The sequence below is a fragment of the Bison bison genome, unplaced genomic scaffold (genome assembly GCF_000754665.1).
Source record: "Bison bison bison isolate TAMUID 2011002044 unplaced genomic scaffold, Bison_UMD1.0 scf7180017864037, whole genome shotgun sequence".
NCBI classification, from domain to species: domain Eukaryota; kingdom Metazoa; phylum Chordata; class Mammalia; order Artiodactyla; family Bovidae; genus Bison; species Bison bison.
In genome coordinates this window covers 2,811,176-2,824,459 of record NW_011494609.1, presented here as the reverse complement: position 1 = coordinate 2,824,459, position 13,284 = coordinate 2,811,176, and the positions used below count along the sequence as shown (strand labels likewise).

Sequence of the window (13,284 nt, the reverse complement as noted above, 5' to 3'; positions counted from 1 at the left end):
CGCAAAGTCAGACACGACTGAGCGACTTCACTTTTACTTTCTTATATGTATATAAAGGTCACCTTCATGCTGACTTTAAGTAGGAAATGTTTGGGAGCCCTTGGAGAAAGAGGAATTTCTCCAAATAAATACCCTCCACTTTGGATAACTCAAGGGTGGTTTGTTTTTTTTTGTTTTTGTTTTTTTGTTTGTTTGTTTTTTTTAATACTACCTGTTTGAAAAAATAGAGTGGAACTCCCTGGCGGTGCTGGAGTGGTGGGTTTCAGAGTGTTCTCTGACAGTCTTGGGTCACTGAGTGGCCTCTGGAGCCATGAGGTCAAGGGAGTAGACAATCCAGAAGGGTCTAAATAATTGTACACCATGGTGGATAGTCAAGGCCTGATCAGAAGAGGTAGGAATAGGGAAGGCCTGGTATTTCTCCTCTGGGGTCCCCTCTAGGGTCCTTTCCCCCTGACTGACCACCATCAAGCAGCCCTGGGTGGAGGGTGATGGTTGTGAGTGGAGTGCGGAGCTAAATAACGCCGTATATCTTGGCTCCTCATGACATAAATTTTACATTGATCTCAAAAGAATCTGTAAATGAGCTCAAAGCAATTATTATTATTTTATAATGGGAAGGATGATCAAATGCTGCTTGTCTAGAATTAAAGGAAGACAGTCATCACCCCCTACAAAGGCTCCTGACGAAGGGATCAGAAAGGCAACCCTGAGACAACACTCCATGCCCTTTAATTGATGAGGGCAGTTCCTTCCAGGTCTCCTGAAGTCCCTCCCATCTTTTAAGTCTTCCTCGTTGTCCTGTGTTAGCTCCATTTTTTACATCAGGATACCGATGCTCAGAGGGATTAGCACCTCTGTAAAGTTGCATTGCCACTACCTGGCAAAACCTGGACTGAAGTCTGAGCTCTCTGGCTCCCAGCAGTGGGCTGTGGTCTTCAGGCGGTACCCTTTGAGGCAGGTGAGTTTCACAGATAGGAAGCAGGCTCGGTGAGATTACCTGGCCAGCCTAAAACGAGATTCCACAACCTTGGCAGTGGTGCATGGTTCTGGCTCAGGGCTGTCTCCTCTGTCTACTCACAAGGGCTCCTTAAGCCTGTGAGGTTTATCACTCAGCTAAGAAAGGCGTATTAGAGATTCTAAAATAGATCATCTTGACTGAAGAATAATCTCATGAGTTTAGTTTTGATTTGAAATATCAATACGAAATATGCCCTATGTGTACAAACCACTTTTTTTAAATCTGTTTTTTCTTGAAATAGATTAAGACTCACAAGAAGTTGCACCAGTAGTACCTAGTGTTCCTGAGTACCATTTGTTCAGCTTTCCCTGTGGTAACATCTCACATAAGCATAGTCTCTCATCAAGACCGAAAATTGACATGGGAATGTTACTGCAACTCAACTAGAGACTTGTTCAGAGCTCACCAGTTTCTACAATGCATTCTTCTTGTGTATGTTTGTGTGTGTGTCCAGTTATGTGAATGAATCTCCTCTACAAATTCTTGTGGACAGCACCACAACCAGGACATAGAACTCTTCCCTCACCACTAAGCAACGCCCTCAAGCTACTCATTTCAGTTCAGTCGCTCAGTCGTGTCTGACTCTTTGCGACCCCACGAACTGCAGCACGCCAGGCCTCCCTGTCTCTCACCAACTCCTGGAGTTTACCCAAACTCAGGTCCACTGAGTCAGTGATGCCATCCAACCATCTCATCCTCTGTGGTCCGTTTCTCCTCCTGCCTTCAATCTTTCCCAGCATCAAGCCACTCACTTCTTTATAGAGTCACACCCTCTACCCAGGCCTAACCCTTGGAAACCGCTCACATGTTCTCCATGACTTTGATTTGTCACTTTGAGAATATTGTATAAATGGAATCATGCAGCATGTCACCTTTTGAGAATAGCTTTTTCATTCAGTACAATGCCTCTGAGATCCATCCAGAGGCAAGTAGGTTCATGGGTGTATCAAGAGTTTGCTCTTTTTTAATGAGTAATAATACTCCATTTTATGGATGTTTCACAGTTCATTTATCCATTTAACTGGAGGACATTTGTGTTGTTCCAGTTTGGGGTTATTAGAAATAAAGCCTCTATGATGCATGCATGTACCATTTTTGTGTGGTTGTAAATTGCCGTTTCTCTACACAAGGGTTTGATTACAGGGTCCTGTGGTAAATGTGTTTAACTCTCTAGTTCAGTTCAGTCACTCAGTCGTGTTTGACTCTTTGCAACCCCATGGACTATAGCATGCCAGGCTTCCCTGTCCCTCACCAACTCCTGGAGCTTACTCAAACTCATGTCCATCAAGTTGGTGATGCCATCCAACCATCTCATCCTCTGTCGTCCCCTTCTCCTCCCGCCTTCAATCTTTCCCAGCATCAGGGTCTTTTCCAATGAGTCAGTTCTTTGAATCAGGTGGCCAAAGTATTGGAGTTTCAGCTTCTGCGTCAGTCCTTCCAATGAATATTCAGGACTGATTTCCTTTAGGATAGACTGGTTTGATCTCCTTGCAGTCCAAGAGTCTTCTCCAACCCCACAGTTCAAAAGCATCGATTCTTCGGTGCTCAGCTTTCTTTATGGTCCAACTCTCACGTCCAAACATGATTACTGGAAAAACCATAGCTTTGACTAGACAGACCTTTGTCATCTAACTCTCTAAGAAACTCTCTATGAAATTGCCAAACTGTTTTTCAGAGTGGATGTACCATTTTGCATCCTCATTTAAACAGTAATTCAAGTGTCATTATCCTTTTTGATGCCTATAGAGATAACCTTTGTTTCATTCTTGATATTGGCAATTTACCTTCTCTTTTTTGGGGTTAGTGTTTCTAGAAGTTTATTGGTTTTATTGTTCTTTTCAAATTACCAAACTTTAGTTTTGTTTGTAATTTCATTTATTTCTGCTCTTTATCACGCCCTTCTTTATCTTTGTTTTGGGTTTAGTCTGTTCTTTTTCTAGTCTCGTAAGGTGGTGGTGGTGGTTTAGTCGCTAAGTCATGTCCAACTCTTGCAACCCCATGGACTGTAGCCTGCCAGGCTCCTCTATCCATGGGATTGTCCAGGCAAGAATACTGGAGTGGGTTGCCATTTCCTTCTCCAAGTCTCATAAGACAGAGGCTTAATTTATAGAATTGAGTGCTTTCTTCTTTTATAATGTAAGCACTTAGTGCTATACATTTCCCTCTCGTTACTTTAACTATATCCCACAAAATCTGATAACCTTTTAATTTTCATTCATTGCTTTATATCTTTTATTTGCTTTGATGCTTCCTCTCAGCCCATATCTTATTTATTAATAGAAGTTTGTTAGTTTCCAAGTGTTTCCAGTTGTTCTTCTGTAATTAATTTCCAGTTTGAGTCCATTATGGTCAGAGTGGGCTTCCCTGATGGCTCAGACGATAAAGAATCCACCTGCAATGCGGGAGACCTGGGTTTGATCCCTGGGTTGGGAAGATCCCCTGGAGGAGGGCATGGCAACCCTGGAGAATCCTCATAGACAGAGGAATCTGGTGGGCTACAGTCCATGGGGTCACAAAGAGTCAAACACGACTGAGCGACTAAGCACACACACGTGGTCAGAGAACATTCTTTGTAGAATTTAAATTTGTTGAAGTTAGATTTTGTCATGGGTCATTAAGCAGTCTTGGTGAATGTTCCACGAGCAGTTAATGAGATGAATTCTGCTGTGTTGAGCGGAGTGGTCTGCAAGTGTTGTTTAGATCCTGCAGGCTGGTGGTATTGCTTGGTTCTTCTATATCCTTACTTGACTGTTTTTTTCCTAAGGCTTCTATCGTCATGCAATAGGGATGTTGAACCTCAGCTACAGTTGTCAGAAGTTATTCTTCTTTGAGTTCTGGTAGTTCTTTCTTCTTGTAATTTAGACCGCTGTTGTTCGGTACACAGGCATTTAGGATGTTACATCTTCCTGCTGAATTGACCTTTCGCTCTGCAGTGTCCCCCTTTGACCCTGGTGCTCTGCTCTGCTCTGCAGTCCATTCCGTGTTAATAGTGCCACTCCAGCTTTCTTAAAATGTTTGCATGGTGTGTCTTTTCCCATCTGTTTACCTTTAACCTACTTATATAATTATATTTGAAGTGAGTTTTGTGTAAGATAGCATACAAGTTTTGTGTAAGATAGCATACTTCTTCTTTCTGGAGAAGGCAATGGCACCCCACTCCAGTACTTCTGCCTGGAAAATCCCATGGATGGAGGAGCCTGGTGGCTGCAGTCCATGGGGTCGCTAGAGTCGGACACGACTGAGCGACTTCACTTTCAGTTTTCACTTTCATGCATTGGAGAAGGAAATGGCAACCCACTCCAGTGTTCTTGCCTGGAGAATCCCAGGGACGGGGAAGCCTGGTGAGCTGCTGTCTGTGGGGTTGCGCAGAGTTGGACACGACTGAAGTGGCTTGGCGGCGGCAGCAGCATACAAGTACATCATTTCTTTCATCCATTCAACCAGTCTCTCTCTTTTAACTGGTGGATTTAGACAGTTTACCTTTAATGTAATTACTGGCATGTCAGGATATATTATGCCTTTTTTAAAATTTTCTGTTTGTTCCTTGTTTTTAATTCCTTTGTTTGCCTTTTTTCTATTTTCCTGAGGTTACTTGAACATTTTTTCAGCATTACATTTTGATTTATTTAAAGTGGGTTTGGGGATGTGTCTCTTTTTAAAGTTTTTGCAGTGGTGGCTATAGGGATTCCAGCGAACATAGAATGTATATACTTGTATCAACATTTTACATCATTTGGGATGCTCTTCTGTTCTCCCATGTGGTATAGGTGTCTGAAATACTACCTTTTCGTATTGGAACCATAAGAGGTAGAGATAAAACTTTTTGCTTTTACTGTCCAACATAGGTTAACTACTCAGGAAGAAAGAATATTGTATGATTTTAAGAGAAGTTTATTACTAATGTATTCCAGTGAATCTTAACCAGCATGACCATAGTTCAGCTGTTTGCCCTGGCAATTTGTCATATTCCTCAGAAACCTTAAATTATGAGAAGAATCACATTCTATGAGCAATTATTTCAGTGGAGAAATGGGGAAGACTTAGAGGCTAGAGAGTTTCACTCAACTTTTTTTTGCCTGCAGGAATTGAAGTTTTTGTCGTAGTTGTCAAATCTAAACTTAACTGAATCATTCTTGTGTTCACTCAACTTCACTTGTCACTCCTCACCCCCAAAATACAGTGCCATCTGCCAACCAACCTATGTGATCTTATAGTTTGATGTCTTGTACTTGATATTCTTAGAAGAACATTTACAGGACTTCCCTGGAGGTCCAGCGGTTAGGACTCCATGCTTCTGCCGGGGGCACAGGTTTGACCCCGGGTCAGGGAACTAAGATCCCGCAAGCTAGATAGCATGACCAAAAATTAAGAATTAAAAAAACCCACCATCACTTACATGCTCATTGATGATGCAGTGGATTTCCGGCTTGAGCCGGAAGTTGATGCCTTCCTCCCTACTCAGCTGTAGCAGGGGAATAAGAGGCCGTTGGCTCACTTCTTTAGCAAAGGCCAGGAACTGCTGTGCCTCACAAAGAAGAGGGCTGTGGGCAAACATGAAGAGCAGTACCATTCTCCCAACACCCAGCTCACATACAGTTGTTGTCAAATGTCAGAGCGATTGCAGTTGTGTTTTTCCTCTTTGTCTAGTGAGAAGCTCCAAACTCCTCATTTGTGTGACATCTCGAAAATCTTCTTTCCTTAGAACGCCTGACAGACAATCTCAGAGTGGGACAGACATCCTCAGTTGCTGCTCAGATGTTTCTTTTTTTCAGAGTTTTGCTGCTAAGAATATCTCCCCAACATTTGACTTCACTGTGGCCAATAATGGTCTCTGAATTGGTAAGTGCAAGTACTTTATTCTTGAGGTAAAATTGGAGTTTTTTAAAATGCGGTTTCAGCAATAATGTACCCTTTTGTGTATATATAATTTGATCTGTAAAATTTTCAATCGAGTTGGTAGTGCATGGTCAGCTCTTGGTTAAGTAGTGATATTTTATCCTCTAATCTTAGTTGACCTCTCAATTGTAGTTATTTAAATTAATTTGATATTATTTGCTTTTTTTTTTTTTTTGGCCACCCCATGTGACTTTTGGGATCTGACTTCCCCAGCCAAAGATTGAAGCCAGCAGTGAAAGCATTGAGTCTTAACCACTGGACTGCCATAGAGCGCCCTGTTCGCTATTTTTCAAACTGGCCTTTTCCCACTTTTAATGAGACATAACTGTCATGCAGCAGCATATAAGTTTAAAGTGCACCACATAATGATTTGACTGAAATATATCATGAGACCCGTATCACATTCAGTTAACATCCATCATCTCATACAGATCCAAAAGAAAAGAATTTTTTTCCTTGTGATGACAACTCAGGATTTACAGTCTTTACTTTCACCTGTGACTTACAGCAGCTTTGACTGCAGTTGTCACATCCTGCGTTATCCCTAGTAATAACATACCGGGGTCCAGCCCCAGCTGATCCAGGGTATTCGAAGGAGAGACGGCTTCGGCGACCTATTTATTTATTTATTTATTTATCAAAGATATAAAGAGTAATAGAATGAGGATAGCTCAGTAGGAAAATTCAGTGGAGATAAGAGGCTGAGTAGCTTGGTTTACGCGGAAAATCAATATAACCCGTGACACCAGGTTAGCTCTGACCACGGAGGCCGCAGGGGCCCTCTCGAATAGCGGAAGGTGCCCCACCTTAGACACCTTCTCGAGTGAGTCTTAGAAGCCCAGGCAAATAAATGGCCGCAGAGGATATCCGCACTCCAGATGGAGACTCAGCTGGAAATTGAGGGGAAGAATGACATGGGGAGACCAGGCTTTGGTGAGCAAGGCCCATAGCTTTATTTTCAACAGGGGCTTTTATACCCTAAGTTACACATAGAGGATAATAGGGGATGCAAAGTCAGCAGTCTTTGATCCTTATCAAAAACCAGGGTTTCTTTCCTGCAAATTTATCGTATACAAATGGTTTAGGTGATTTACATCATCTTCTGGCCAGAAGGCCTATTAACATTTTATGACTCTTGACAAAGACTTATCAACAAAGACTTATTTTCTCTAAGAGTAATTATTTTAAGGTTTGGCGCCATCTTCCGAAGATAAAATTGCATTCCTATAGGGCGGATGTGTGATGGGTTTACAACAAAGGAAAGAATTTATTACCTTAAGGGTCTAAAGTTACTAACACCAAGGCCACTACTTATTTTTTCTACATACCAACTATATTAATTAATACACATTCAAGGATACAATTCAGGGGATGTGAAAACTTGGCAACAAGCATTGGCTCATCAATGAAATCTTTTACTAGTTTTATTCTGACAGTTTCTAACTCTCTGAGAGGCTCTAAGCTATTTGAATATCTTAAGCTTCCCGTGCCTCTCGAGGCTGGGAGACTGTAAACAATCGTATGCATAGCTGTAGGAGCCCGGGTAAACTTGTCAGGCGAGTTAGAGAGCCATCTGAGGGGTTTGGATTTAAACACTCCTAATTGCCCAGGAACTTTATTAATTGGAGCTGTAAGTTAACTCTTTGACAGAGACAGCGAGATGGTGGTGGGGGACAGCCCCCAGTAAAGTCAGAGGTGAGAGCACAAAGCAATAAAGTAGGCAGACTCTGGTTTTTTGGGGGTAGATGCTCGAGAATATCCAGGGGGACTCCTGAGGCTCGATCCCGCCTTTGCGTATGCCGAGCCTCCTTCCTCGTGACCTTTGTCACGAGTGGAATGCCTCACCGGCTCCCGGCAATAACATATGTCTTATAAATCAACGTTTGTATCTTTGACCACCTTCATTCAATCTTCCCTCTTCCCACCCCCTGCCTCTGATCTCTTCTGTGAGTTCGGTTTGGTTTTGCTTTGTTTTGTTTCTTAGGTTCCCCTTATAAGTGAGATTATACAGTATTTGTCTTTCTCTCCTGACTTATTTTATGTAGTGTAATGCCCTCAGAGTCCTTCCAAATTACTACAGATGTGCCAATGGCAAGATTCCTCCTTTTCATGCTGAATAGCATTCTACTGTGTGTGTGTATTCTCATATACATACATATGCATATGTGTGTAAACATATATACATATGCATGTATGTGTGTATACGCACACATGCATATACATATTGTATGTGTGTAAACATATATACATATGCGTGTGTGTACATACACATATATGTGCATGTGTATATATTCATATATATATATATGAAACTTAATCCATTTATTTGTTGATAGACACTTAGAATGTTTCCATGTCTTGGCTACTGTATCGGGTTGACCAAAAAGTTCATTCAGGTTCTTCCCACGTCACAGAAAAACCTGAACAAACTTTTTGGCCAACCTAGTAAATAATGCTGCCTTGAATATGGGGGTGCACATATCTCTTTGAGAATATTTTCATTTCCTTGGAGTATAGTCCCAGAAGTAGGTTTCGTGGATCATACGGTAGTTCTATTTTTAATTTTTTGAGGAGCGGTTATACTGTTTTCCATAGTGACTATACCAGTTTATCATCCCACCAGCAGTGCACGAGGGCTCCCTTTTCTCCACATCCTCACCAACATTTGTAATCTCGCCCGTTGGATGACAGCAGTTCTAACGGGTGTGAGGTGATGTCTCATCGTGGTTTTGATTTGCGTTTCCTTGATGATTAGTGATGTTGAGCATCTTTTCATGTGCCTGTTGGCCATTCCTATAGCTTCTTTGGAAAAATGTCAATTCAAGTCCTCTGCCCATTTTTTATTTGATTATTTGCTTTTTCGTTATTGAGTTATATGAGTTCTTTACGTATTTTGGATTTATCCCTTACCGCATTTGGTTTGCAAATATTTTTTTCCCATTTCATAGGTTGTCTTTTCATATTTTTGATTCCTTTTGTTTTATTTGCTAATTTTTATGGACATACAAATTTTAAACATTAAGCTATATTTAACCTCTCTCAAAGAGTAACTTGAATTCACTTTTTTTTTTTTTAAGATTCAGGCATTCATACAGCTTGAAGAAGAGCTGAAAAAGGACAATGAATCATTGAGGTAAGTAGTGTATGAGTCTGTGCACATATGTGAAGGTTAATGGACATCACTGTATTTTTTTTGTTTTGATTTTTTTTTTTTTAGATCCAGACTATGAACATCAATTTATGATGTAGGGTTAGCTCATCCTAAACACCATTTTCTTGAAGTAGTTGTGAAGGGACCAGCTATTCTGACCATTTTTCAAAAGGAAAAAACCTTCTTGTGGACATTTCATAGGCAAAAGGACTACATTGGATGTGAATGAATTTCTAACAAGAGTTTCTTTGCCAATTTATAGAAACAGCAACAAAATCAACAGAATGAAAGTTGCAGCCTCTGATGGAAATGGGCCGTCGGTGGGGGAGATACCCCAGAGCGAGCTGGTCCTCTGTTTATCAGCTTGCAAATTCCTAGACACAGCACTCTCTTTTCCACCTGACAAGATGCCACTGTTTCAGATGTAAGTCACAGGGGACCATGTGTCCTCTTTGAAGGAGGTGACTTTCTTTCCTCGTCAGCACTTTCACTTGTTCTTTCCTCTACAGCATGTGGGTTACCAGTGGCCGAGGAGCCTGCTCAGAGTACCGAGTTTCAGATTACTCGCAACATCTGTGGTTTGGTGAATTTGGCTCACAGTAGTATTTATGGATGGGTTTCTGTTCGTGTGTGTGTTTCAGTGGGTTTTGCTATTGGGTGGTTATAAAACAGAGGCCCGCGCTGGTGATCCTCACTGCATTTATGTATTTTCTTTTCTTGGTCTCTTTGTTTTTAATTAACTAAATGGAACACGCTGTCTCCAGTTCACTCTGCCACTATTGGCTCACATTCCTGTGGGCTTAACACGGCCGCTCGTATGTTTCATTTCATGCCTGGCCCCAGATGCCACTTCTCTCTGTCCTGTCGCCCTAAAGAGAGGAATCGTGTAGAAATGTTTGTGGTTAGAAACACAGAATGAAAGAAGCCAGTCTGAAATGGCTACATACCATATGTTTTCAACTATATGATGATCTGTAAAGGACAAAACTGTAAAGACAGTGAACAGATGAGTGTGTCCCAGGAGTGGACAGGGAGGCGGGGCACAGGATTTTCAGGGCAGTGAGATGATTGTGTGCGATTGTGTGTCTACTATACTGTGAACACATGTCGTTACACACTTGTCCAAGCCGATGGAAGATGCAGCTCCAAGAGTGAACCCTAAGCTTAACTCTGGACATGGGGTGATGGTGGTGAGCCAGTGTCAGTTCATTGATTGTAACATGTACCCTTCCGGTGGGAGTGTTGACAGGGAGGCTCAGCCTAGTAGAGAAGGGGCAGGGGGCAAATGGGAAACCTCCATACCTGCTGCTCAATTTTGGATGAACCTAAAACTGCTCTAAAAAAGAAAGTTGTTAAAAAAAAATTTTTTTTAAATAAATAAATAAATAAAAAGAAAGGTTTTTTTTTTTTTTCTTTAAGTGAGTTCCAATGTACGTGAATATGCATAGCATATTCACTAATCATAATAGGCAAAAAGTAGAGAAAACCTAAATGTCCATCCATTGACAAGCAGATAAATAACATATGGTGTGTCCGGACAATGCAATAGTCTACAACACAAAGAGATGGAAGTGTCAGCACGTGGTAACAGCATGGGCGAGCCTTGACAATAGTAGGTTAAGTGAGAAAAGCCAGGTACAAACAGCCATGTAGTACATCAGTTGGAATGTAATCGTGTACAACCATGATTCTAATTTATATGAAATGTCTAGAATAAAAAAGACCTGTACAGACAGAAAGTAGTTCAGTGGTGGCCTCGATTGAGGAGCGGATTGAGGGATGAGACTGAGGGATGACTGGAGTGGATTGAGGGGTGAGTGCTAAAGAGAGCAGCAATTCTATTTGGGGTTTTAAAATACCCTAAAATTGATCACGATGGATGGTGATGGACGTACAATTCTGTGAATATACCAAAAGCTATGGAATGGTGCAGTCTATTTTTTATTGTATTTTGGGCTGTCCTGGGTCTTAGTTGCAGCATGCAAAGTATTTATTTGCAGCGTGTGAACTCTTAAGTTGCAGCATGTGGGATCTAGTTCCCCGACCAGGCATTGAACCCACATTCCCTACACTGGGCGCGTGGAGTCTTAGCCACTGAACCACCAGAGAGTCCTGAATAGTACACTTTAAACGAGTGAACTGTACAGTACGTGAATTACGTCTCAGAGAAGCTATTTGAAAACCTCTGGGTGGGCTGTGAGCCCATGTGCCTGACCTCGGATTCCCTTCCTCCAGTTACAGGTGGGCATTTGTTCCCGAAGTGGACACAGAAAGCCCTGCCTTCTCCTCAGATTTAGAAGAGGATCACCAAGAATGCAAGCCCCACACTGTCAGGATTCTTGAACTTCTAAAATTAAAATATGGGGTAATTGTTTTCCTTTTTACAAAATTTGTATTTGTGGTGGAGGGGAACGGGCTCAGGGGTGAGTGAAGTACTTCATATGCCATTTGATTTCAATGACTTTGAACGGGGTTCAAATTGCCTCTTAAGTGTTCAGACTTGAAGAGGGTTATACATTTCATCTTTGTCTTAGCGTTTGTATGTCACTTTCTCATCCTGGATGCTAAGAGGCGAAGCATCCTCTTAGCAAAGTGTCCTGGGTAGACACAGTCCTACAGAACAGCGGTCCCCAACGTCCTCGGCATCAGGAGGTGGTTTTGTGGAAGGCACTCTTTCCACAGACCAGGGAGCTGGGATGGGTTGGGGGCGTGGTTTCAGGGTGGTTTCATTACCTTTATTGTGCACTTTCTTTCTTTCATCGTTACATTGTGATAATGAAATAATGATCCAACTCACCATAATGCAGCATCACTGGGAGCCCTGAGCTTGTTTTCCTGCAACCTGAATGTCCCAGCTGGGAGTCATGGGAGACAGGGACACCCGAAGTATGTTGCTAATGTCCAGTCTACTCTGTAATCTCATCTTGTTCAACTGCTCACCTTCTGCTTTGCAGCTCGGTTCCTGAATAGACCACAGGCTGGGGACCCCTGCTGTAGAAGGAGACGTGCCTGCAGAGTTCCTCTGTGACTCAGAGGAAGGGCCTGCAGGAGGGGTGGCAGGGGCCCCAGCAGGATGGCTCACAGCGAAATCTGGTGGAAGACGGCAGTGGGGACTTGGGATTCGAGTTAACGCTGCTGCCGTCAGGGCAGACAGGGAGTTTTCCTAGAGGACTCATGTCTTAGCTTTCACCACCTGCATGAGCCTCTCTAATCTTTAGCATGTCGTCGTTGGTTTTTTGCAGGAAATCAGCAGCTCAGATGAGATCGCCTTGAAGAGCGAGTTCCCTCTGCTGCGCCAGCATTCTCTTTCCAGCGTTAGGCAACTGATGCCCTTCTTTGAGACTCTAAACTGTGCTTTTAAAACCCAGAGTCGACTGTCCACCGATCCCCAAGGCCCTCCTCCACTCATGGAGTTTCCTGTCGCAGATAACCCAAGGGTCTTGAAACAACTGGAAGAATGTGTTGAACATGACTTTTTGGAACATCTGGAATGTTAACCTTGGACCGGAGAATTTCTGTAAGCCGTTTACTGAGACCTTGAGAAAAGCCAGGATATACTGAAAATGGAAAAGGAGCCAGGATAGTGGTTCTAAACAAGTCTATCTCAATCCAAAAGGAAATTTCAAGTCTTTTTTTTTTTTTTTGGTGGCCAACAAAACACACCTCCCTGAAATGCCTTGTAATATATTTAGGTCTGATTTTGTGTTTCTTCCTCAATGTATGTAAAGAAGTGAAATTAATATATCATCTAATGGTGGCACAAAATTTGTAATATAAAGTAAACCATGAAGAGATTGAAAAGTTGGGGTTTTTTGTTGCAGATGTGTCAGTACATCTCTCTAAACGTTTTTAACTCGTTGAATATTATTTTTAACCTTTCATACATGTGTCCCTTTAAATGTTTATTTTGGTACCACATTTTAAAATGAAAATACATTATTTTCTGAAAATAGTAATAGCCCGTTACCTTTGACTATTCAGCAGAGGTGTAAGCGTGAAGACAATCTCAGTGTATTTAACTCTTGCCAAATTAAAATCACGCGTTCGCACCTTCTGCTGGGTAAGAAATACACCGTTTTCAACCCTCCGACAGCTGTCACCTCAGTTATACAGTGCAATGTGCCTAACCAGCACTTTCCACTTGACATAAATCAATCATCATGGTCGCAGAGGCTTTAATGCCTGAAACTACTGTCAGGGAAATTCACTCTGGACTCCT

General features: G+C 42.0%; 1 protein-coding gene across 1 annotated transcript in view; it reads left to right on the top strand.

Annotated features, from left to right (window-relative positions):
• Positions 1-12,866, top strand: part of DOPEY2 (dopey family member 2) — a 125,480-nt gene extending 112,614 nt beyond the window's left edge. Inside the window, exons 33-37 of the mRNA XM_010834844.1 lie at positions 5,721-5,857; positions 8,992-9,047; positions 9,328-9,489; positions 11,301-11,430; positions 12,308-12,866. Coding sequence (XP_010833146.1) covers positions 5,721-5,857; positions 8,992-9,047; positions 9,328-9,489; positions 11,301-11,430; positions 12,308-12,562 — 740 coding nt within the window. The 3' untranslated portion in view covers positions 12,563-12,866. The remainder of the gene's footprint in view (positions 1-5,720; positions 5,858-8,991; positions 9,048-9,327; positions 9,490-11,300; positions 11,431-12,307) is intronic.
• The last annotated feature ends 418 nt before the right edge of the window (positions 12,867-13,284 follow it).